The sequence below is a fragment of the Cuculus canorus genome, chromosome 17 (assembly GCF_017976375.1).
Source record: "Cuculus canorus isolate bCucCan1 chromosome 17, bCucCan1.pri, whole genome shotgun sequence".
NCBI classification, from domain to species: Eukaryota; Metazoa; Chordata; class Aves; order Cuculiformes; family Cuculidae; genus Cuculus; species Cuculus canorus.
The window spans coordinates 2,803,350-2,829,182 of NC_071417.1; the positions used below are offsets into that span (position 1 = coordinate 2,803,350).

General features: G+C 50.0%; 1 protein-coding gene across 7 annotated transcripts in view; it reads right to left on the reverse strand.

Annotated features, from left to right (window-relative positions):
* Window positions 1–9,903: 9,903 nt before the first annotated feature.
* Window positions 9,904–25,833, reverse strand: part of MMP17 (matrix metallopeptidase 17) — a 69,063-nt gene continuing 53,133 nt past the window's right edge. For all 7 annotated transcript variants that reach the window (XM_054082735.1, XM_054082741.1, XM_054082737.1 and 4 more), the window contains exons 4-10: window positions 24,411–24,694; window positions 21,788–21,964; window positions 20,703–20,802; window positions 18,545–18,627; window positions 14,507–14,659; window positions 11,944–12,201; window positions 9,904–10,634 (exon numbers count right to left, since the gene is read on the reverse strand). In XM_054082735.1, the coding sequence (XP_053938710.1) occupies window positions 10,306–10,634; window positions 11,944–12,201; window positions 14,507–14,659; window positions 18,545–18,627; window positions 20,703–20,802; window positions 21,788–21,964; window positions 24,411–24,694 (1,384 nt within the window). In that variant the 3' untranslated portion in view covers window positions 9,904–10,305. The remainder of the gene's footprint in view (window positions 10,635–11,943; window positions 12,202–14,506; window positions 14,660–18,544; window positions 18,628–20,702; window positions 20,803–21,787; window positions 21,965–24,410; window positions 24,695–25,833) is intronic.

Sequence of the window (25,833 nt, forward strand, 5' to 3'; positions counted from 1 at the left end):
CTCCGAACAGAGGCAGGTGGAGCATGAGCTCTGGGCCAGGGAAGAAACATCTGCTATCCCTTCCCACACTGCGGAGCCCTGCCCTTGAGCCAGCAGCGAGAGCAGCACAGGGGAGAGCACATCCCAAAAGACAGAGCAGCGTAGGCTTCCGTGGGATTATTTTTGAAATGGCTTTGAGCTTGGGACTTTCCAAAGAAAGTCAGCTCCAAAGTATTTGCGTGCAGACTGACAGTTTACGTGGCAGGCATTAGGACAGACACCAGTAGCAGAGCTCCAGAGCGTGTTGTGAAAATTCTCTTCTGTGGGAAACTGCTCACAAAGACCAGGTACTTCCCTGAAAGTCTGAAAACATTTTTAATTTTTTTTTTTAAAGCCATATTTCAATTACCCTCGGTCATTTCACCTCCCAGTTTAAACCCAACTGTTGATTTGTAGGTGTTTCACCTTGGTGAGGTTGCAAAGCTCTTGCCAGTGCGGGGGAAATGCTGCACTCAGCACCACAAGACTCTGCTGAAGGCTGTCATTTATCGCCTGAATGGAAAGATTAACAACCCAGTGCAAATATTTGAACTTCTCTGTGTTCCTGGCAGGGCTCTCGCAGCATACACACGAGCAGATCACATTTGTTTTTGCTAGAATAGAAGAAGCAATGGAGACAAAACTGGGTTTGAGCCAATTCCAGTGTACGGGAGAGGCAGATGCTGTTCGCAGGGCTGTGCCAACGCGTGCAGGGCTGGAGCACCAGCACGGGAAGTTTTATCAAGGCAGGGTGAGTCGGTTCCTAGAGCCTTATCAGGGTGTAGATCAAGGATGGTTGTTGATCATAAAGAACAGCACAGGGCAGAAACCAGTGAGTAAATCCTCTGCCTGCAAAGGTGTGAGCAGAATTGAATCAACCATCAAAAGACTCCAGATCTGGGTAAAAATCAGGTGGTCCAAACCTGGACCTTTGTCAAAAGTGCTCCAGCCCGGTCACATCTCACCAGTGCAGAGCAAAGTGTTAACCAGGCAAACAATACCCTTCGATATTATGGCATTTTCCTGTATTCCAGAGTAAGGGCAGGACCACTGGTAAGCACAGCAATCCCAGCTGTGTTATCACACAGTTGCTCCCCCGATTTTTACATCTGCTACAAGTCTAAATACATAGCACTGCTGTTGTAGGGCAAGTTTGCCTTTAGAAGTAGTTTCACTGTGGTCATCTTGTGTCGGGTGCCGTGGAAACTTGTGCAAGACCTTCTCCCATCCTCCAAAAGCACAGGAGCAGGAGATCCGAGACCTCCACCACCCACAGACTGAGATGCCATGAGCGGACTTGGTTTCACCGATAGCATTGGCACAATTTAAACAGCCTGTGGAAAACCAAACAGCCCATGAACCGAAAGGCCAAATTCCCTGGCTCACAGCCCAAGCAGGGAAGCTTGAGAGCACTGAGCAAAGGATTCTGAAGACAGCCCTCGAGTCAAACACCCACCACAAAGGTTGTGACCTGCACTTGTACACGGGATGAGGACTGAGCTGAGGTGAGGGCGCGTTCTCCCCGGCTGGTTGTCACTCCGCTCTTCCTCCTGGTGCTGGGTTTCACCAGCCATCGCAAGGGGCTCCTTGTCTCAAGTTTAGAATACAAGCCCTGAATGACCAAACTTGTGATCAATAGAAAAAAGGGAAGATTAGAATTAACTTATAATGTTTCTCCTACTGCTCACCCTGCCCTAATTCAGCATGGTTTGCTAAATACTGCACTTAGGCCTTTGTTCTGTCTTTAATAAAAAAATCTGCTCTGCACTCATGGCTTCAAGAGGAAGGAATTGAAGGAGAAGGTCGAATAGCAGCATTGTCTTTGCTGCTTTGCCCATCAAGATGGGCCGAATCAGGCACTGCAGCTGCACAAAGTGGTCTTCTACCGCAGCTGAGCTGCTTCTACAGTGCTGGGAACAGCAACCCGAAATAGCCTCCTTCAAAAGTTCAGTGGTATGATGGATATCCACCGATATGCGTTTGAATTATTTCTTAACATTTATCAGAGCTCTCTGCATCCATCTATGCCAACATGCTTCAGAAGCCAGGTTCAAGCGAGGTGAGAGCCCTGACACCGGGCAGAGAACAATACTGCACTTTCTCTCTGTTATCTGCAACGCGATTACAGCCCAGGAGCTCCCTCGGAACACCTGCCCAGTCCAAACAAAGCTGGAGATAGCGGGTACACAAACACACACCTCACAAGGCCGAGCAGGCTGTCACACAGCTCTGCCTTTCGGTGGAGTCCGTTGGCAAGTATTTGTTTGCTCGCCCTTAGTGACACTGACAAGCCAGTAGGAAGCAGAGTTCAATTAAAACTCAGAGTCTTGATTGTGTTTACAAGGCTCAGGATAGCATTAAGCACTTTGTATGCTTTGCGATCACAGCAGAGAGGGATATTCCTTAGGAGCTGGTAGAGCAGCCCCAGCAGATATTTTCAAGCCCCTTTCTCTTGGCAGCCTCCTGTTGGGACCCAAGGAGACAGGAGTTACTGAGGGATCAACATCTCCCGATACACACTGGCAGAGTCAGCCCATATCAGTCTTCAGGTACTCACGGAAGGACAGACATCATCCTTGCATGGCTTTGCCCGGGATGTGAGGACGTGCCAGCTCACACAGCCACAGTCCCCTCATCCTGCCCACGCTGAAGCACTGGTAGAATGGGGCAAAGCACAAAGCCCCGTGCCTACCGTAACATGGTCACAAGAAACCTGTGCTGGTCCCTAGCAGAGGGGACAACAATAAATGAGCAGATTGCCTTTGGCAGCATAGAGAAGAGCATTTCACTCTGCTAATGAAGAAGGGCTGATACCAGTGGAACAGAAGCAGAGGATCCACCCTTCTTTGTAGCAACAAAAAGAATGGCAGACATTTCAATGCAGTTGATGGATGAGCCATACTTTGTAGCTGCCTCAACAGAGCACGCAGAACAAAGTTCTTCCATTACGTCACTGCTACCTTGCTTGACCCAAGGGTTAAGAATAACAAGCAGGTTCTCACGCTGCCAGACAGAAACTATTTAGAGAGAGGCTTCCTAGGGCACCCATGAGCTTGCTACCTTGGCAGGCTCACAAGGAGAAGAGCTTTGAGAGGTAGGGCCCATCAGTATCCCCAAAGGAGATGGAGGCCAGTAGGAACATGACTTCATTCCTATGAATGCGAGGGGTGCCAAGTGCTTGGCACATGATTTGTAGAAATGAAGGATTAGCATGGGCCCTGCAAAGCTCTACTCGTCTGAGCACGGCTTTTGCTTAGGGGGGTTTCTGACCTCACTTGTTTATCCTGATTGTATATGATCAGGAGAGCCTCCCAGAGCCAACACGGATGAAAGTAGTACATTCCCAATGAGCTGCTCCCTCCCAAATCAGTCCCCTCTGCCCCAGGGGAAGACCCAGCAGCCTACACAAGGCATTGTGGTTTTTGAGACTAGAATAGGATTCGTGTCCTATTTCTGAACAAGATCTACAGCAAGAACACCTCAGAGCCCCCCACTCACATCAAAGAAGGGATATTATGAGTGAGATTGAACATGGAATTGCTGTGCAACATCTTGCTGAGTACTAGAAATGCTCTCTCCTCCCTGGGAAGTCTAACATCTGCACCCCTGCGAGGCATGGGGCTGGGAAAAGCGGGAATTCACTTGCTGGCAGAGGTACCTCAGGAGAAAGAGCCAGCTCAGCATCCAGAGTTACAGCCAGGTTGCTCCGCTCTTCTTCATGGTTCCCTTACACACACATTCATCGCAGCACGGGAACTCTGCTGCTGCCCAGCAGGTACACCTGGATAGATGTTTTAAAGCAGCACCACAGACATCTATCAAATTCCATCATGCAACTCTCCCTTCCATAGATGTTCCCCAGGTCACTCCAGTCCTGCTTTCTCCCAACTTCACATTCCCAGCTCAGACCATCGAAGATTCACACAAATAGGATGCGGTATTTCTGATCCTCATGGCCCCGGGCTGAGGTCATGCTGTCCTCTAAAGCGTGTTGGTTATCCATTATACAGAAATATGACCAGCTCTCTAACCACCGGTGCCTGCAGACCTCCAGGATCTTCTTTCCTAAGAGACCGTCAACTCTAGCCTGACCAATGCATTTTTGCAGTGGGGAGGGAGAATTTCATGACAGCAAATGAGAAAAAAGGTTCGATGAAGCAGTGGTAGAAAAAGGGGAGTGTTAAAGCAGATAATTGCCGTAAAACACCAAGTCCTTTGCTTCTGCTTGCTCAGGAAATTGTAGCAGTTAAGAGCCTTGGCTGGGGATTACTGATGAAATTTCAGCTAAGTTCAAGCACAGTGATGCTAATAAATGAGGGGAAGAGTTACCATTGCTTGTGTGGAAACACCGCCCCGTGAGCTCTGCTCAAAGGCGAGGTTCCAAGGCAGGAGCATGATTCTGTCACAACAAGTCCTTATTGGCCACAGTTACTTTATTACCTAGCAACTTTGAAAACAAGCAAACCCACCCCATGGCGCTGCCTCCTCAGTGAGGCACAGGCGGCGTGTGCAGTGTGTAGCTGCCGTTCAAATAAACACGGAGTAGCAGGGCAAGTCAATAGGAACGGAGGAGCTGCGGGATGCGAGGTGGCCATGATGCTTTAAGACAGCTTACAATGGACAATCTCTACGTGAAGACTACCCAGCACCATAATTCCCTGGACAACACCAGTCTTGGATACAGAAGAACCATCAATTCCTCCAGAACGGCCAGGAGCAGGAAAGGGACATTGTCTCCAAGCTGCCCAGTAACCACCACGCTCCCTGCTCTACTCCACAGGGAAATGACGCCAGAGGCTATCCTAGCTTGGCTATTTCTGCAGTACAGCTGGGATGGGGAGCAAAACAGGGTATTTCAGCTCTTTGAAATACGGTGGAGAGGCTCTGCATACAAACAGTCTTCTACAGTCATCACCTGTCCTCTCCCCAAAACCCTCCTGTTGTTCTGTCAGAGAAGAACAGACCGCATGTCTGATCTGGAGCGACATTTCTTGCTCCCGAGGTTCCCAGCTGCACCGCACATTGGCTCGGTTCAGCCTGGCAGATGGGGGGTGGAAAAGCCTCTGCCCAGGCTGCATGCTTCCTCCCATGAATCCTGAGGAAGAGCTGCCACAGCCCGAGCAGCACAAACCATAGATCTTGTGAAGTCTTGTCCTCACCACAACGGAGCTGACCTGGTGTCAGTGCAGCTTGTCCCTGCTTGCTGAAAGCTGCTCAGAGCAGACCGATCATTGTCCCAGGAAAAGCCAGGCCTGGTTCTCATTTTATTTGACCCTTTTAGGTGTGCAATCAAGCTTGAAGTCCTTTATAAAAAAAGAAAACCCCGGATGCTTCCCTACCATTGAGAAATAAACCCATCAGAGCTGGCAACCTAGTGCTAAGTTAGGGTTTCACTGCTGACAGATCATAAATCCCAGAGGTTTGGGATTTGCTTTTTAAGCCAGGGATCAGAAATTTGGGGTGAGGAGGAGGGCAGGGAACTGCCCTGGCAGCTCTTGTAGTAATTCTGTTAGCGCCACCAGATCAGTAGTCACTCGTACTGCAGGAGGTCCAGAGACAGCCCCTCTGCGTCCCCGCTTGCAGCCCTAGCACATGACTGCAGAAATCCTTCACATACCACCCGGCTTTAATACCCTCTCCTATTCTTAGTTCGAGCTGGTCTTCTTATAGACTATTACTCAACGATGTTCTCCCTGTTTTTCTCTGCGCTATGTCCCCCCCCCAGCCTCCTCCAGCCCCATGAGGCCAGCCAACTCCCCTGTCTAGAAATTTCAGGGAAAAGCAAGTAAGTGATCCACCGCATTGAGCTTACCAGGAACTGCTGGGACATGGAGCGCCAGGACAAGCCCCTTCCCCTGGACAGAACATCCCTTGGGCTTTCTGCTGCACACAGAAGCATCACGCTCAGCCCCAGCTCGTACACCATGCTCACCTGGCAGAGGGGATGGAAAATGCAAGTTGGCAGGGCTGGAGGCAGCTCTAGCATTTGTCCTCTTCCAAACTGTCGTGAGAAGCTAAAGAGAGCTTCTCCTCCAGGAGCTGCAGCAAGGCAGACAGGTTTCAGGAGCAGGTACCCACCTGCTGATATAGGGCATCATCCAGGGCAGCTCCACCTGAGCTACGGGCTGATCCCCACCATATGCGCTCCTCGCTGTGCAAGGGCACTTTCTGATTAAACTGGGAGTTGTGGAGAAAAATGTCTTTTTAAATAAAGTAGAAAGTCCCATTTTGAATAACCCTTCTGTGGTAAGGGCTTAGTGTCTTCCCCTCGCCTAGAAGGGGGGTTAGGAGGCAGGAACCTTTTTGCCTGCCTTATGATTCAAACCAGTGAGTAAATAGCAGTCTCTTCTCGGTAACTTTATTGTTTCTCAGGCTGTTAAATCCCAAGCTTTGCCTGAGATGTCTTATTTTTCCTGCATCCAAGCATCGCCATGGCTTTGTAATTCAAAAACTTCTCCTGCCCACCTCTTTTTTTTTTTTTCCTTCTGCTTTTCTTTTTGGTAGCAAAACAGAAAAGCCCTCAAGGGCTGGCTCAGCCTGGGGATGGGTGGGAGTGAGAGCCAGGAAAAACCTTGGCTGGGGCCTTGGGGCCACCCCAGCAAGCACAGCTGCCATAAACTCGTGTTTTCAGTTTAACGTACTCCTGGGTTCAGATAGCCAGCGCCTCCGTTCCTAAGTTCTCACCCCTCCTATTAAATAGAAGTATTTCAACTCTGAAATGACCTCACAAAATCCTCTGAGAATTTAAATAGTTGGAAAATATCCAGACTGGGAAATATGCAATAGGAATATGATGCTCAGGTTATTTCTTTGGAAGGTGGAGGTGGCTTTTCTAGCTAAGACTTAGGATGCTGTTGTAGAGGAAAGCCAGCCCAGGCACTCTGGGAAGGACCAGAGGAATCCTAGGCACACAGACAATGCCAGGGAGCCCAGCAGCAGAGCATCAGCAACGTTTTGGAGCACAGAGACTGCATTTATATGTCACATTCTTATTTTTAAGCTGCCAGGAAGCACGACTATGCCCCCGCAGGCAGAGTTCTCTGGAGCAGTGCCAGTGGCTGTTCCTGCCACCCCCCTGCAGCTGCTCCCCCAGGCCTGCCTGCTGCCCCCAGCTCCCCCGGACCCCCAGACAGGGTCGGTACATCCCAAAGCCCACACATTTATATTTGCTGTTAGCTGGCTGTGCACCCACTCAGCAGGGCTCATCCTCCCCAGACCCAGAAGAACATGCGGTGAGCCTGCTTTTAAAGGAAAATCCAGGAGAATAAGCTTCCCGAGCAGCAGGTTCATGGTGGGATTTGCACCTATTGCTTCTGCGGTAGGAGGAATGCTGCCCAGGGAGGGGGTTGTCACCTTCCCTGGAGGTGTTTAAGGGACAGGTGGATGAGGTGCTGAGGGGCATGGATTAGGGAGTGTTAGGAATGGTTGGACTCGATGATCCAGTGGGCCCTTTCCAACCTGGTGATTCTATGATTCTATAAATCTGCAAATGCAGTTGGAGCTGGCTGTGGACTTTGAACACACTGAGCCCAGAGGCACCACACAGCAGACTCAGGACCCTTCACAGCCCCCCCTGGGGACCATGGAGCCCTCCACATCCCCGTTGGGCACAGGGTGCTGTGCTTTGGATCTGATGGATCCATGCTGCTTCACCCACATGGGACTGCTGCGTCCCCGGGGGGGGCAATGCAGCACCCCGAGCGCCTGCATGCTCATTGCACTGATGTCTTTGTGCAGCGGGTGTCTACGCCCCATATCCCAGCTCAGCCGGCCCCGCTGGCCCCACAATGAACCAGTGACCCCATTGGGAAACACTCCAGCTCCCGTTTCCACCCTGGGGGACCTTCAGTCTCCTGCAAACTCATCCAGACGTGACAGCAACTGCAGGGCAGCTTTGCAGCAGCTGGGGAATCAGCCAAGCAAGCCACACGCTGGGAAGAGAGAGCGGTGTTCTCCCATTCTCCCTGAGGGCTGTCCGGCAGCAGCAGAGCCCCGACTCCTATTCCATTTCTGATCATCAAAATGATCAATTTGAAGTAGAGAAGGGTGTCTTGAAAGCCTTTCCACAGGCTTTATTTATAAATCGCAGTCCCCCATGTTAAATAAATCAACAACATCAGCATGGCTGTGGGACCGCTGGTCCTTGTCATCACAACAGGCTCCTTGGTTGGGGTGGAGAAACCACGGAAGCAGCGCTAACCAGATCCCTGCCACCTCTGATCCTTCAGGTGCAGCTTCTGGACAGTTCTTTTGTGAAGAAAGACCAAAGAAAAACAGAGAAAAAACTGTGAGCGCCTTCCCCGAGATGCTGTGCTCCTCCCTTGGCCTCATCTCCAAGAGGAATCTTTAACATGATAACATTCCTGCGGCATCACCTCGGCAAGGACTAAAAGCCACATTGTTGGGACGTGAGAGGGGAGAGGAAGAAAAGCAACGTGGACTGAAGGAACGCCCCCTCTCCCACAATGGTGACCCACAAGGCCCTGCAGCCCCTGCTCGGCATGCCAAGCAGAGGTGGGATGGGGAGCTGCCTTGAGCAGAGCCCGGACACAGCAGGAATGCCAGAGGCAGCTTTACTCAGCAGAGGGAGCTGCTACATGTGAGGTTTTTTTGGCTTGTACGTTTTATAAAAGGATATTTAATGGTTTAACGGGAGGTTTCCATTGAATCACGCCCTGTAAAATCACACTGTAGCACACAGTCCTGAAAATAGCTGCACTCTGTGAATGTCTGGGACTATTTAAACATGCAAACAGCAGGGAGGCAAACTCAAGGTGACCCCTTTTTTTCCATCAGAAGGTAACTGCGTGCTTCTCCTGCTTTGCCATGGAGGACTTTGTGTTACAACCGAGCCCATGTCAAACCGCCCGGCTGGCAGCGGGGCCAGGGCAGCAGCCTCGGGCCCCCCAGTGACACAGCGACGCTGCCTGCGGCTCCCTGCCCTGCTGCCTGCTTCCTCCCGGGCGCTGACCCTGGCAGAGGCAGCAAGAGGCATTTCTGGAGGAGCTCTACAGAAGCAGGGCAGAGAGGAACACCGTGTCCTTGCAGCTGCTGCCCATTTCCCTCCTTTAACATCCTGTGACAAGAGCAGACTGGAGGACCCTGGCCCTTCTGGCACCTCTACAGCAGTTCCGAGCACAGGTTCTCACTCACCACTTTCAAGGATTCTCAGATGCCCAAACTACACTGCAGAAAATGGATTAGCAGTGAAAAAAAACCTAAACAAACCACCAAAACTAAAAGCCAGGGACATCCTAATGCAGCGCTTGACCTTGCTTCTGTTGCCTCAAACTCCTGGCAGAGGTATCAAGCAGAATTTGAGCCTGACTGAGCAGCATCCCTCCTCCCTCCAGCTCCTTCTCCACAGCGCAGCCAGGTCTGACAGAGTCACAAATGAATGCGATACCTCTTCATCCCTCCCCAAATGTAAAACAACCTGAAACAAGAACTCCAAGAGCAGAAGTTCACGTGCCTGGATCAGGCTGGGGTGGTGGGGGTAATTGCGTCTCGTTCGGCTGCACTCAGCACGGCTGCTCCTTGTGCAGAGGTGAGGCTGCTTCTGAGCCTCAGGCGGCGGCACCTCCCTGCCGGTGGCAGGCTCGGCCTGGCAGAGGACCGGGAGAGCTCTGTGGAGGCAGCCAAGGTTTATTACAGAAATTGTTAGATTGAAATGATTCAGATACAAAGCTAAGCTGCACTGCCTTCTGAAAGGCAAAAGTGTTTCTGACCTGTAGAAACTGATACAGCTTACCGAGACAGCAGTGACCGCAGCAGGTTTGACAGTAAAATGATTGCTTTGCAGTTAATCTTAGTGGAGTCAAAGTTTCTTTCTACCTCGTACATCCAATAGGATGCGTACATCGTGTCAGCATAGAACTATCTCACCTATTGCCTTGCTACATTCCCTCTGGGATGCTGCCATCGGCTTCAGCAGCATCTCTCCTGTTCCCATTCAATCACAGGAGCTCTCCCCTCCCTTTGGTGTGTTTAAACATCCAAAGCAACACACCTCTATGGAACATCTCTAAATTCGGTGTTAGGCTGCTCTCATCTTTAACCGGATGGGGGAATAAGGAGGTGAAGAACTCAAAATCTATTATTAGACCTTTAAACTAAAATTTAAAAGAAAAAAACCTAACCCCAATGTCCATTTCTCATGGAGAATGCAAACCCTTCACCAGCATGTTCTAGAAATGTTTTTTTGCCTGCGACAGTTAGCATCACGGGATTGTATCCATCTCCCCTCCCTGGAGCACCGTGGCATTGTCTCATCTGAGGGACGGGATGTCATAGGGCTGCACACATCAGTGCTGCTGTCCATGTGCTTGTCAGCACGAGGCTGGCGAACAGTCTGAGCACAGGGCAAGCCCAGAGAGACGGGGAGGCTGAGGTGCAGGAGCAGACTTCATAGCCATTCTCTGAGCGGCTCTCATCGTGCTGCCCTGGTTTGGAGCGTGCCCCAGTCCTGCTGCTCCCGGCGGCCTCTGGGGAGTCGGACTGCATGTCGCTGCACACCAGCCAGTCTCTGGCGATGGACTGGGGATAGCCAGGCTGGGCCTCCAGGTCACTATCCAGCACTTTCCAGTACTCTTTGCCCCTGAAGAAGTAACTTGCACCTGCGAAGAGACCAAAACCCAAAGGCAAGATGAGTGACAATGAGCACTCTCGCTGTGGAAAGGTAACAGGAGCATTTGGAGCATCCAGGAATTAGATGATCTGCAACGTCCCTTCCAACTCAAACCATTCTATGATTTTACAATATGGAGCAGCAGAGGAGCACTCCCACCCCCGCTGAGCAGAGGCACGTGCAATCGCACTGCTCGTTGCCAGTACCCTCTCCCACTGCAGGAGCACAGTGGCTGCTGTCGGGATGCTTGAAAACACGATGCTATGGCTGACCAAGGCCTCACACACTATCCAGAAGCCACCAGACGGATGGGCGGAGGGTGGCAAGATCTCACCTCTACTATGGTGGGTCCTAGAGCAGATGTAACCCCGTCGTAATGAGGGCGTGTGGTGTAAAATCCCTAGTAAATCCATGGCTGGACACTCCATACACATCTCCCTGTGGCCGTTAGCGGACAGTCTCGTAACGTGGCACTGTAAGGCCGAAGAAGATCTTCCCTACCTGCAAGTAACCTGGGTTGTGTGCTGCTATCTCTGGGCTCTGATAAATAACCTGAGCCTGGCAGGGCCCCGTGAACATTTTACTCTCTTTTTCCGCTCTAAACAGGGAGGTTGTGAATTCTCTAAGCAGGTTCCATGCTCATAGAAGACTCCTACACATGTGAACGGCTGGTCATCCTCAACAGCTCTGGAAATTCAGACTGAAAAGCCTCTGGAAATGCCTTCCCCTCTGCCTGGTTTAATGGTTGCTATTACAGCGTTAGGTCACCAGTAAATAAAACCTGGAATGGCCACTTCATCATGAACTAATGGCTGGGTTTAAACAACTCCTCTGACACAAGTTTTTGTGGTCTTTTCACAGGGAAGAAACCACCGAGAAATCTCATTCCCAGAAAATAAGTTGTAACTCTCGGGAAAAGAGCTCCTTTAAAAGTATTTTCTGTCCACATCCTCATCTACCTAGCTAAAAATCCAATGAAAACAAATTTAACGAGGAGCAAATCAGCACATATTAGGATAAAAATCACTGCAAAACAACGTCAACTGTGTTCTTTTAATAAAATCAAATTACTAGGCCCCCAGGATATTTTTGTTGCCTGTTGCCTTTTAGCGAGAAGTACAGGAAACTCTGGCTGGAAGCCTACCTCCCTCTTCAGCTTTCAGACACCAGGAATTGTTGTCCCATCTGGGGTTTAGCAGTTTTTGTTGGCAGGCATGGTAGAAGGGAGTAGAGATCAAGAGCAAATGAAGCACTGATGTTTTTTCCCTTGTGTTTTTTGAACCGGCATATGGACTCACCATCTGACCACCTCATGGCATCATCTAAAGGGCTCGGTATCCCCTTCCACAGGATGGTCTCTGAAGGGTACCCAGGATCCATCCTCCGCTCGTGGTCGTCGTAGCGCCAATACAGATTGTCCTTGAAGAAATAAGTCTTGTCATTGTGGGCCCAGGAGAAAGCAGCATCAATTCCTCCCAGTGGCAGACCAAAGTCCGAGATCGGCCGTGGGTATCCTTCCTCCACGTTATTGTCTTTGAAGACCCAGTACCTGTCTCCTGCAGAAAGGAAAGCAGCACAGAACAAAAGCAGGTTTGTTTCACAGCTGAAACCAGCATTCCCCCAGGACGAGCTGATGTTTCATTATCCATTGCTGTGCCAGTCCTCAGGACCGGGCTCTTGGTCTTGTGGTGAGGCCCTGGCCCAGGTTGCCCAGGGAAGCTGTGGCTGCCCCATCCCTGGAGGGGTTCCAGGCCAGGATGGATGGGCCTTGGGCAGCCTGAGCCAGTGGGAGGTGTCCCTGCCCATGGCAGGGGGTGGAACGGGATGGGCTTTAAGGTCCCTTCCAACCCAAACCATTCTATGATTCTGTTGAAGGATGGGGACTGGAAGGCAGCAGCCCAGTGGGAAACTTGAATAGTTATTTTTCCTGTCAGGCTCAGCGTGGAGCACATCCGCCTTCGCTCCTGAACAGCAGCTGGCGTAGCAGTCCCGGGACACAAACACCCTGACAGCATTAGTACAGTCGTCCCTTTTATGTATTTGGTGGTACTTGGGTTTCCTGCCCCTATTATTTCTGCCCGATAGCCAACTACAAGAAAGAAAAAGTTATGCGCAGCTTTTGCAGGCAAACGAGGCACTTCCTGCCTGCTATTTGACTCCTGGGAAGTAAAGCATAGTCCCACTTCAGAAAAGAAATCACCACACTGTTTAGAGTCAGTTGGGCTGAAGGACCAGATTTTCTGGGATGTAAAGAGGATGCACAAGTGCTGGACAAATCATAGAATCAGCAGGTTGGAAAGGACCCACTGAATCAAGTCCAACCATTCCTATCACTCCCTTAAACCATGTCCCTAACTAGTTCCCATCTAAGCAGTTCGCCACTCTTCTAGCGTCCTACACAGCCGCCTCCAACCCCTACCCTGAGCAGGAGAGAGCGGTCAATATGGGCTTTCATTCTGATAAAAAAGAAGTGCAACATGACCAGCCCTGTTCCGTGGCAGAACAAGAACATGAAGGCAGATCCCTCAGTTCCTACATAATCCTCTAACCACTGGGATGGTCCTTCTGTTTGCACAATGTCTCTTTGGGGACCCGCAGTGTCCTTTTAAGTATCACACAGCCTATTTTAAAGATCGAGTTTTTTGCTCCCTCGGTATTCCAGCAAATCTGAAGAGGCACTTAAATACAGGCCCATGGATCAAGAGCAGGACGTCGGAGGCCGGGGTAATTTGTGTGCTTTGGTTTCTGTCCAGGGATCAATGAAACAGTGCTGGAGAGGGAGAACAAGATGGTATTTTATAGCTGGAAATAAAAGAGTTGAATCTCGGGAGTGAGGCAGGACTAACACACACATCATGAGTGATCATGCAGTGCTGTGCCTTTCAGGACAAGACCCCAGCTGTGGCACAGCTGGAATTCCAGCCTAGCCAGGAGCAGCCCCTGGATGGAGCTGCAGGAGGTCTGTCCATCCTTAGCAGAGAGAGGAGAGAACGAGGTAAGTGAGGACCTCTGTGGTCCGTGTGCCTGACTGGGGGGGGCTGGTGCCAGACATCAGCCCAGCTGGGGGAACTGAAACCAAACTCTGGCTTTCAGAAGAGCTTGGTGCAGCATTTTTGCAACCCATAATTGCACCACGCTCGGAGCAGAACTGTCGGGAGACAAAATATCATTTCCAGCTAGGGAGCGTGGAGGGCTGGGATGTATTTAGTTCTGCAAGAGTATAAGCTTTCTGAAAGAAAAGCTGGTGTCTACCGGGGCTTGGGTGACGTTCAGCGCATGGGTAACATCTAACCAGCATGGGCAGAAGGTTGGCAGGGGACGTGGAGATTGCATGGACTCACAAGAAAACTTGCGAGCTATTTTAAATAAAAATAGAGGATTATACCAGTTATTTTAAGAAAAAAAAGGTAATAAATACATTTAACAAACCAAGCTCTTCAAGCTTCATTTTTGTTTCCTCTCCTGCTATTTCTCTTCTCAGCAACAAATACTAAAAAAAGCAAAGGCCAAAGCAGGAACACAAAACCTGTAACGTGTGTGCATGGATGGTTCCTGGGTTTATTTCATTCTTGAAATGATAATAATTTGGTTAGATCTGGCTGAAATTTTTCTTCATTGATATCGTTTCCCATTTTCTGGGGAACATGACTAGCACTTCCAGTCTGCCCTCGCTAGGAACTGGTTTCTCCTGGCCTTCCACCTGGACAACAGGTCTTGGACCTGCTCTGGGGGAAATGCTCAACGACGGGTGCTGGTGTGTCCTGCCTGCGAGAGAGGTCCAAACACTGCCAAGGTTCCTTGGCACCAGGCTCTACACCAAGAAGACACACGTGCTACCTCCAGCGCTGTGTTTCTTCTCACCTTTGAAGAAGACGATCTTGTGGTCGCTGGTTCTCTCATAGACTGCGTCCAGGCTGTCCAGGTTGAGCGGCAAGCCCCGCCAGAAACGGTGGATCTGAGCCGGCTGGAGGGAGACCAAGTGCTTATTGCGAGTCAGTCTCCAGAAGTACTTGCCTGGAGGAACAGACTGGACATTACTGAACCACACTGCAACCCGCTTCAGCCAGGGGGGATGAGCGCTGGGCACACCGCAGCAGCAGAAAACAAAGCGCATGAGATGGGAACCATGAATCGGAGGCATCCTGCTTTCCAGCAGCAGCTGCGAGTGCTTTCTATTTCTGGCAGCCATCAGAAGAAATCCTCTTTTGAGGATCAAAATAATCCTCTGGACGCTGTACTGGAGCTGTTATGCTCCTGGCCATGGTGTGAAGCTGCACAGCTGAGCTGGAGAAGGTGAGAAGAGCCTTTCACCTCCTCCCTCCCTGCTCTGCCTGGGACCTCCTGGGAGCTCGGGGGACCAGGCACCAACAGCCCTTAGCAAGAGCCTACAAAAAAGCCCCCCTATTTCTTCTCTCCCAGAGTACCCACAGTGTACCCATCTGCTTTTGTATTTAGAATTGTGCATGGTGTTAAGATGGAATACAGAAATACTTGGGGGGCGGGGAGGGAGAGAAGCGTTCAATGAGGAAAGAGAGAAGAAGATAGAGGGAGAAGAAACTACATTAATAAAAGTGAAGGGGGTTGGGGTGGGGAAGGAGGCACGGTGAAGGAATTTGGTACCATCTTGACACGTGGGATAAGCAGAGGATTTTGATCCTGCAGCGCTCCCAGGGGCTGAATGTGCCGGGGGTGTAAGCAAACATGATACACGCCCAGCAAAAAACACGCCCAGCACCACTAGGAAAGGGTCTGGTTTGGGGTATTTCTGGAATATTTTGAGTAATGGAAAAGGAAACAGTTTTGCCCTCTGTGGAAAGGATGCCAAATTTCTCACTACTGAAAGAGCCTTATGTGGGATTTCCCAAGAATTCTTAATGATTTTAGGGGCAACTCTAAGCTTGTGCTGTTTTCCCCAGAGAGCTCCACACAGTGAGATCTGAGCCAGAGCAAGATGTCCAAGGGCCAGCTCTCACCTTTGTCTCATCTTCGTTATTGCCTGTTAGAAATTACTGCACGTTATTTACATCTGCTCTTGCATAGACTCCCAAGGGGGAATAAGCAACATGAACCAAAGACGTGCCTTCAGATTTGTATTCACGACCCTCAGCCCCTTCTCCAGAGCCAGCAGATTGTGACACCGTCTTTTAAAATTTTATGGAAATTGGATCTTAGCCTAATAATGCAGGAGGTGAAACTCTAACACTTAAACATCTGCAGTGAGAGGGTTTTATTCTAATTATAAGGATTTATGTTATATTCTTGTTCTTCTGCTCCAGTTTGCATATTTGCTCTATCTGACCGAGACCCACAAATGAATAATACATTCAAATGCGGTAGGAACTGCCATAATTACAGATTCTTACAAAGAATGTTAAAAAAATAGAATTCAAATGTGGTGGCTATTGTACGTCGATGGAAACACATGTAATTAAATAAAGATGATCTCTGCATCTCTAACTAGCAAGGCACCAGACAAAGCCAAATTTTCACTTTTTAGCAAGAAACAAAGAGAGAAGCCTCAGTGCTTTTGACATTTTAACCCTTTGCCAGCGGTGGGTGCGTAACTGCAGCAAGAAAGCTTTAAAACCACCTTCAAAGTCAGGTGTAGCCTGGCCTGTTGGTTAGTTTGGTTGTTTTTCTAGACAAGCTATGGGGAAAAAGCAAAAATATATAGCAATTGAGTAGGCAAGGAATTCTTCATGCAATGGCCCAGCTTCATGCCCAAGCCCGCTCGCCAAAGTTCTGTGGTTGCTTGGATGATCACCAGCCAAAGCCAGATCCACGGGGGAACTGCAGCCATCAGCATGCAGAAATATAACAAAAAAATAAAAATCCAACCCCATGTTTGTTTAAAAAGCTCAATAGAAGATCACCCTCTGAGCGGGCAAACTGAATAGGATGAAAGCCAAGTCTAAAGTCCCGCTGTCCTGAGCATCTCGTTTTAGATGGATGATGGGATGAGGCAATTGCTTTCCTTAATACCAGGTGGGTTTGATCCCAGCTGCGTACCACACTCTCTGTACTTTGGCTGCCTCTGACAAGAGTGCTGCACGCACCGTGCAGACACACACAGTCCAAAGCTGCTTTAAAACGTCAGGAGTCTGCAGTGAGGCACCTAAATCAAAGCAAGCAGCGTTTCCAAAGCGCAGGGAACCCACCATTGCCTTCAATGCAACAAGCCTGGTGCCTCTGTGGGGGGAGAGGCTGCTCTCTGCCTCGGGAACCAGCTGGAGCAGCTCAGAAAAAAATGTTCATCAACAGAGGGGGTTAATGACCTCACTGGAGGTCACTAAAATCCTGCCCCACTCCCTGGTGCCCAGGACAGTTTGCTGGCAGTGATGGGGGCTCCAAGGGAGGTGCGGGGCTCCAGCAGCAGCCACGCAGCTGGCACCCACTGACACTGTGCTCTTTACATTTGCATTTTGGCCCACAATAAATATGTCCAGAAATAGACACCGAGATGGATTTCTCTTTACTTTTCATCTTTTTTTGTTTTCTGTCTGAAAGCCAGCCATTTATCCTGGACACCAGTTCTTGTTGCTTATTTTCCCTTCCTCACTGGGACTTCTTGGAGTCGGCATGTGAACACATACCACAGGGGAACAGCCTCTGTACTGTGCTACCCCCAAGGGCACAGACAGCAGAGAATTCTCTGGAGCCCTTTTGCTGTTCTTGCCTGTGACCGGAGACTCACACTGCGATACCCACATGGGTTACGTGTGCCCAGACACGGCTCCTGATCCCCAGCGGAGATGCTTCTGCAGTGGTGCTCAGGGATGGAAAGAAGTAGCCAGCAGGCACTTCTTGGAAAGATTGGAAGAAAAGCTCAGAGTCCAGCCTACACGGGCTCCGTACAGCTGTAATGGCAGCGACGGGATGCTCGTCAGCAGCCAGGCACCCTGGGGGGACACCGCCAGCGTTTGCTGACACGGAACCAGATGGCTCTGCAATCCCACGCGTGTTGTCTTGGAGTGTTGCACAGCAAGCAGCGTTAGAGAAGGTGAGACACAGGAGGAAAGGAAAGCTAGAGACTTGAAAAAAGCAGTAGAGAGGTGTTGTTGATCTGCTCATCCTTAATTCAACCCCAATTTCAACGTGGATAGCATGAATATCAGAATCTAGGTCTCTACTTGGGCAGTGCTGTGTGATGGATCAGAGTGCTACGTGGTACGAGGTGCTGTGCTGGACTGTCACCAGCCCGGACACTTCAGAGAGAAGTGTTAAACCCTAGGACATGCCATGTGGACACCTGTTGCTTGTGGGCACCACAGCAGTGGTACATCATGGTGACTTAGGCAGCTGTGTTTGCCTCCAACGGTCTCTCCTTCCTAACCACCTACCAGACCCCCAAGCTGCTTGTGCTACTGAACTGCTCGTGGCCACAGGTTAGTTACACTCTGGGTAAAGGAGCACCCATTTTCATTATTTTAAGATAAATTGTGTTTCAGTTTCATGGTTTTCTCCTTCTTTTTGGATAAAAGAAATGCTCAATTTACTGCTCATTTTTTTTAACACCTCTGCCACATCCCTTTTTCTCCTCTTCCCCCATTGTCCCCATTTAGCTGTGATTGATCTGTCCCCTGGCAATGCCACCGTGTGTCCCACTGAATGCATGGGCACCTCCTTTGGTGTCCTGTGTCAAACTGGCCACGAGTCACGTGTTTTTCTCCTGCACCACAGCCAGGATTCACATTGACATTAACATTTCTGTATTCTCCATCCTCAGCGGATTGATTAAAGGTCTAAAGCCCTTTGATTTGAGCCAAAAGGACTTCGCAGCATGGAGACACCTCCCTGCAAACCTCAAACCAGCTCACCCCCATCTCCTGCCCCAGCCTGTCTGACATCGCCACTGTCACACAAATGCCACCACAGGGTGATGCAGAAGCAGGTGCTTACCTTTAAAGAAGAAAGCCTCTCCCCGGATTTGGGCCACCGCATCGAAGTGAGTGTTGCATCTGTTGGGCACGTCCCGCCTGAGGCTGTGGAGAGACGCTCAGGTGAGTATCGCCCAAGTGGGCAACAAGGAGCTACACCCCTCCTTGCCCTGAGCGCCCCACAGGCTGCACCTCCCCTGCCCTGCAGCCTTCAGCAGAAGACCACAGGCTGTGTCCGTCTGTCATTCCTCACGCTCAAAGTCAGCCACTTGCGCTTGGGGATTTCCAAGGCGAGCTTTGTGACGCTCCCTAGGCCACCAGAGACCATCTGCGAGTCAAGTGGGGACACTCCCTACATCTACCAACTCTTGAAACTGGTGAGGGCTGAGCCGGCTTCCCATTGCCCGGAGGCACAGCGTGCCTGGCCAGCCACCCACCCCTGGGCAGCAGGACACACGGTGGATAAGAGACAAGTAGAAGCTGGGGACATCGCTGTTCCAAGGTCAAGCTCCAAAATACCAGCGAGAGGTGACAGAGCTGCAAAGCAGAAGGCAGTTGAAACCAAACAGAAGGACCTGGAGGAGCACTGATACCTGGCGCAAACCACCTGGCAAGTCATAGCTGAGATACGGACCTGCTCGCAACAAGGTAGGTGGGTACGAAGGACCAAAAATGCTACACAGTACATGTAAGAAATGATGAGTGATGGAGGACAAGGAGAGGATGCTGGGAACACGCACAGGAAAGCTGCTGTGAGTGATGGGGAAGCATAAATCTAATTTGCTGACAGAAGAGTTGTGTTGGGCTGCAAGCCCCAGCTTCACAGCCCTCTTCAGCCACAAAGTGACAGGTGTGGAGGTGAATCCCATTCACTCCTCATAAGTCACATATGGGGTAGGAAGAAGAGGTGGGCACAAAAACGCTTCCTGCTCCTCCTCTTGCTGGTGTGAGACAAGGGTCTCCTGCAGCAGCAGGGAGAAATGCTCTCATGTTTATAGGTCAAAACATGGCCATACAGAGCCTTGTGGACAAGCTCTATTAGAAGCTACATGGGAAGAAAGACAACTAATAGCATTTAGCATGTTGAAGCAAAAGGGGCCCTCATAGCCTGTGACCCCTGACAACTGAGACAACTCCACCAAGAGAAGGTGCAAAGTGGTGTGAAAGCAGGTGCTGAGGTGGGAAAAGTAACTGCAGCACAGGGATAGTTTTGCAAGAGTATATTCTTCTTGGTCCTATTACTGTAGGAATAATCTGGTTATTGATGCTTCAATGCTGTTATCCCCTCTTTGCAGATGAGGCATTGAGGCACAGAGTGACAAAGCAACTTCCTCAAGGTCACACCCCAGACAGGGGCAGACCAGGAGGTGAAGGTGACTTGCTTCATATCTGCTGCTCTCACTTGGGGCGCTCCTGGTATCTGGCAAAAATGTCTCTGACCATGAACCGTTGCCTTTTTTTTTCAGTGTCACTTCTCCAAACCGTCCTGCTGCCTGGGTAGCAAAACAACTCAGTAACTCCAATGTTTATTAATGAGCTAGATCCAGACCTTCCCTTAATGAGGGCACGCCAGTTGCTTGATGATACTCAGCATAAGCAGTCCTTTGTGAATGCAAACCCGCGTTGCAGTCAGGCTACTGGTCCACTTGTTCCAACATTCAGCCCCACAGGTACATTAGGGAGTTGCTCACCGTGGAAAGATTTAGGTAAGTTATGCACAATTCAGGATACTGCAAAGGAAGTTTGATTAAAATTTCACCAAGGATGAGTTCACCTAAGGGTGATGGGGACAAATGTCTATTAACACAAGCAAAGTTTTGAGTCTCTGCAAAGCATTACAAAATGATACGGAATTCCTGGACGTGCCTTGAATGGTAAAAATTAGCTACAGGATAAATAGCAACTGTGACTTATTCTTGCTCTTAACCACTTCAGATGCGGGCTGGCTGGCAAGTATCCACACACAGTGCTTGGAAAAAGCAACGGAGTAGGCAGGAGATAATCAAGAGATGGGAGGAAGAAGGGGCAACTCTGTGTGTGTTCAGCAGAAGACGAGCTCCAGAGGGGAATACAGAAGCCAGAGTGAGCAGACAGGATCCTGATGCTTAACTGGAGCTTCACTACTGCGTGTCCTTTGCAGGAATGTCAATGACAGCTGAAAAGAAATGAACTTGACTTACGAGACAGTGGAGCGGTTCTCTGGCAGCTCTGGCAGAATAGGATGGTCATCAGTTTTGCTGACTTCAGGTTTAGCTGTGGGAGACACAGATTCTCTGACTCCTGTACATAAAGACAAAGAAAACAGCAGTGTGGAACATCATCATAGAACAGTTTGGGTAGGAAGGATGATTAAAGATCATCCAGTTCCAACGCCCTGCCATGGGCAGGGACACCTCCCACTGGCTCAGGCTGCCCAAGGCCCATCCAACCTGGCCTGGAACACCTCCAGGGATGGGGCAGCCACAGCTTCCCTGGGCAACCTGGGCCAGGGCCTCACCACCCTCATGGGGAAGAAATTCTTCCTAATGTCAGGTCTAAATCTGCCCCTCTCCAGTTTATACCAATCCCCCTCGTCTTATCACCACAAGCCTTTGTGAACAGCCTCTCCTCCAGCTTTCCTGTAGCCCTTTCAGGTACTGGAAGATCTCCTCTGAGCCTTCTCTTCTCCAGGCTGAACAACCCCAACTCTCTCAGCCTGTCCTTGTATGGGAGGTGCTCCAGCCCTCAGATCATCTCTATAGCCTCCTTTGGACCCATTCGAACAGCTCCATTGCCTTCTTACGCTGAGGATTCCAGAACTGGACACGGTATTCCAGACGAGGTCTCCCAAGAGTGGAATAGAGGGGCAGAATCCCCTCTCTGGCCCTGCTGGCCACGCTTCTTTTGATGCAGCCCAGGACACAGTTGGCCGCCTGGGCTGCGAGCTTACACTGCCAGCTCATGTCGAGCTTCTCATCCCCAGCACCCCCAAGTCCTTCTCCTCAGGGCTTCTCTCAATCACATCATCCTCCATTATGTAATGAAAATGGGGATTGCCCCGACCCAGGTGCAGGACCTTACACTTGGCCTTGTTGAACCTCGTGAGGTTCTCAGAGCCCCAATTCTCCAGCCTGTCCAGGTCCCTCTGGATGACATCCCAACCTTCCGGTGTGGCAACTACACCACCATCATCCTCTCTGCCAACTCTGCTCAACCCAAAAAATAGCTATTCCAGTGCACGCCATGGCAGAAAGAGGCTGTAGCCAGGTGAGGGGCAAAGACCTACCATAAAGTTGCCAGATTCTGACTTTGTCCTCATACGGAAGGTCATACTTCAGAGGATCCCCCACTGGACCCTGGTAGTAGGGTCTCATAATAGACTCTATAGCAGAGATGTGGGTCAGGCCAATGGCATGGCCAAACTCATGGACAGCCACAGCAAATAGGTCCATCCCATGAGCGTCTGGAAATAAAGACAAAATTAAAATAAACGTCACCCCTTGCTGATCATATTTTGGGGTTGAGTGAGCTGTAAGAGAATGGATAGGCATGTGTTAGATAAACTGGAAATAAAAGCTTTGGAATAAGTGAAGTTCGAGAAAAAAATTTTCCTCCAGTTGGAAAAGGAGACTGAAATGTATCATGTGAAAATGGAAAGCAGGCCAGACATCAGCCCATAATGTGAGCACTCAGCCCCACACAAGCTTGGAGATCAGCCCTCTTATTCCCAGATCACCGATGGCACCTGAGAAAGAGTTGGACAAATGGCTGAGACAGTGACCTCAGCACAATCATCCGTCATCCCCACTAACCAGGAGTAGGAGCTGGGCCAGAACAGTCATCTCCCGTATCTCACGCCTGCCCTGCAGCAGCTGCTGACACAGTCTTTGTGACATCCAGAATACCAAATTTCTGCAGCCACTAGCCAGAAGCTCATCAAAGCCTGTGATAATGAGCAAAGCCATGTGCCAAGGAAGCGGTGAGAGCCCAGCAGCGCCCGCCAGCCCACAGCGCTCGGCTGGGCTTTCCCTGCCTGCACAACGCTGGCATCGCGCGCTGCCGTGCCCTGGCCAAATCCACCGCAAATGCCTTCCTGCACACATACAAACAGAGCTGTTCACCTGCTCACCGGTCATCTCCCTGCTGTCCTGACAGGGAATGGCAGAAGGGGCAGGTGACCATGCCCAGCTTGATTCCAGAGGACTCGCCCATCTCTTCCCCTTCCATACTTTGTGCTACAGAAGCTACACCTCCAGGGTCTGCTCCCTCGGGCAAACATTTTGATCGTCACACACCACACTGGGCATCAGGAAGGCTTTATTGAACACTGATTCCCCTTTTGATGACCTTTTCCTCAGCCTAGACCACCTCTATTCTCTTTCCCAAAATTTCCTTATTTGTAATCCAACCCCCAGCGCCTCACACACCACACCCAGACCCACCCTACACTCTCCAGAGCTCCAGACATTGAAGTCAGATCTCAACAGGGGTTCGTTCATGCCTGCTTCCAACCCTACACCACTATTGCCAAAGCAAAGGAGAAACTGCTCTCAAGAGCCGTATGGGACTGATACCGCTCGGTGCATTCCCATCACCCGAGCCCAGGCCAAGCACTCATGCAACTGCTGCCCCTCACTGCACAGCAATGCCCTGCAGAGCAATACCAGAGGGCAGCAATGATTTTATGTACAGTTCTTACAAAGATCGTGATTGGAAGTAACGTAACGAAAAGGCAGTGAGGTCAGAAATGTCTCTGTCGAGCTCAGGAGAGCCCCACACTGCCTGTGTCATGGCTGGGGTCAAAAGAGATGTCACACAAAAGGAGCCGTGGCTCATTCTGCACCATCCTTAGAGTCCTCACTGGGCTGGGGGTGTCAGGGGATAGATATTTTTGCTGAATTCTGCATTTTCCTTGATAACTAGTATTTACAGTCTCTATAAACAACCAAGATTTTTATAACCTCTGCTGTTTTCCCTAGCACTAGGGAAGAACAAGACACATGCTTTTTGACATTTTAATGCCAAACTCACAACCTTCGGGATATTTTTATATCACCTACCAAGATGTTATTTTTTAATCACTAGGAAGAACAAAATAAATAAAAGATAAAGCTTGGATAGCACCAAGACCTTTAAAGTAGAGGGCAGCTTTCTCACTGTCAGGCTCATCCCCTTGTCCCTCCGGCTTGGAGGGATCCTCCCCGCAGGGCTGCCGGCCCTGAGCCTGCTTCTCCACGTGAGCCTGGTTTACAGCAAGTGTTTCCAACTACCAGCTACATAAACCAAGGAGCAGGTTGAATCCTGAAGAATCAGCTTGTTTGAACCTTTAGCCCTAATCTCAGACCTCCTCCGGCGCATCTGTTGAACACTCCTGCCCACAAACACTCAGCAAGGACGGACAGAGGTCAACGGGCGGGCAGGGAGCAGAGGGGTGGGGAGAATATTAGCTGATTTCAGAGAAGACAATTAGGTCTAAATGAAATCAAGCTCATTAAATTGATGCAGAAGGAGCTCACTGGGAGGCTGATGGAGGAGGTGGTGTGACAAGTAAATCAGCAGCTGGTGACTGCAGAGGAGACACTGTCAAAACATACCCGACACAAAGGTTTGGGACCTGATCCCCACAGATGGCTTGTGCAGCTGAGGAACAGTTGCCTCTGAGAGTCCCTCTGCTTATTAAAACTCTGCTCTAGCCAGACGAGGTGAAATATAATAAAATACAAAAAGAGAATAAAACCGTAACTGGCGGTTGTCATTTTGCTAGCAAGGCTGAGGGGGGAACCAGAAGAAGGTGGGATCCCCAAGCCTGGGGTGAAGGTGTAGCAGAGGATAACCCACTCTAACCACCCGAGCTGAAGAGGGAAACCGGAGCCCTCATGTTTGCCCGAAACTCTCCCACCTTGACCTACCTGATGATCGGAAGGTCCAATACTCATCATCGTCAAAATGAGTGTCTCCTGCTGTGTGATGGTCTCCAGGGAAGAAAGCATGTGCCACTGTCCCACCAGGCCCATCAAAGGGATAGCCGTCATTGTGATCTGCCTTGGAGAAGTCTATCTGGATGTCGGCGTTGTTACCTGCCACTTCGTGGAAATTCAGCGGAGTGATGTCACTCCAGACCTTCAGGGCGTAGTACATCAGGGCTCGGACTGTGTCGTGGCCCAGGTGGGACTCTTTTGGGAAGGTGCGAACTCTGAAATGAAGAAGGCAAAAAAGAGGATAGGTCAGTAGCATGAGAGATCTTCTCTGAGGACCACCAGGAAGCGCTCTGCAGGTGTCACAGAACCTCAGTGAGGCCTCCAGAGCTCTAAGCCTTCCTCCAGAGTGCCCTAACATCCTTCATAGATGTCTATTTAAGTCTCTGAATTACCTTGGTTCCAGAGATTTATGATGATTTTGGAGACCGAGTTTGAGTCCTCTGGAAATACCAAGCCAGTTTTGCCCAGCAGCGTGTGAAACACAACAGGATTTGAATCCTGATACCTCCTGATCCTGCTGTACCGGGTGGCTATTAGCCTCAGAGCCACAGTTCTGCTGTTAATGCCCAGGACTAGCACCCTCGCCCAGCTGTGGAAATGCCAATGCCATAGTCCCTTTCCAGGAGCTTGCCCACTTATTTTTCCAGCTCCCTTTCAAACCTAATGACAATTATTTTCTCACCACTTACTTGTTCCAAGTGCAACCCGAATATGCAAAGATTATTGACTTCTGAAGCCTTTGCACCACACACAGGCCCATCTGTTTTCCTGCAACAAACAGCAGGTCATTGCTCATTCTTATTACACGCACACAGAAATCCAGTACAGATTTGCTGCCTCCATATATTTCCCAGCATGTCTGCGGGAGGTGTAAAATATACTCTGAAACCAGTACACTGCCAGCAATCTCCAAGACCGCAATCCGTAACAAGGAGGAAGAGGAAAAGATGCATTTTATGTAAATTGCATCCCAAACGCCTCCAGCCTATTGCCTGCAGGAGACGGGCTGTCTGATGGAGAGCTGCAGTCGAGAAGCTCTTGCTTCTTGGTAGAAAAAGCATTGATGAGCAGGGGTTACGACAGCACTGCACAAGTCACAGGGCTACTATAGTTTCTCTGTATCGTTCCTTGGTTCCCAGTTCTGCCCTGCCTTGGAAGAGCAGCCAGGTGGGATGAGCCGTGTACTGGCATTAGCCCTGTAGCTGCACAACTCAAACCTCCCTTTTGGTCTGAGCTGGGATGAAAAGAAGTCCACGTCAATTTTAGTCTAACCAAACCTTGAAAAAGAATTCCTAATATTGTTGATTTAATAGAGGAGGTGAAAAGACAAAGATGTAACAAGGCACCTTGGCTT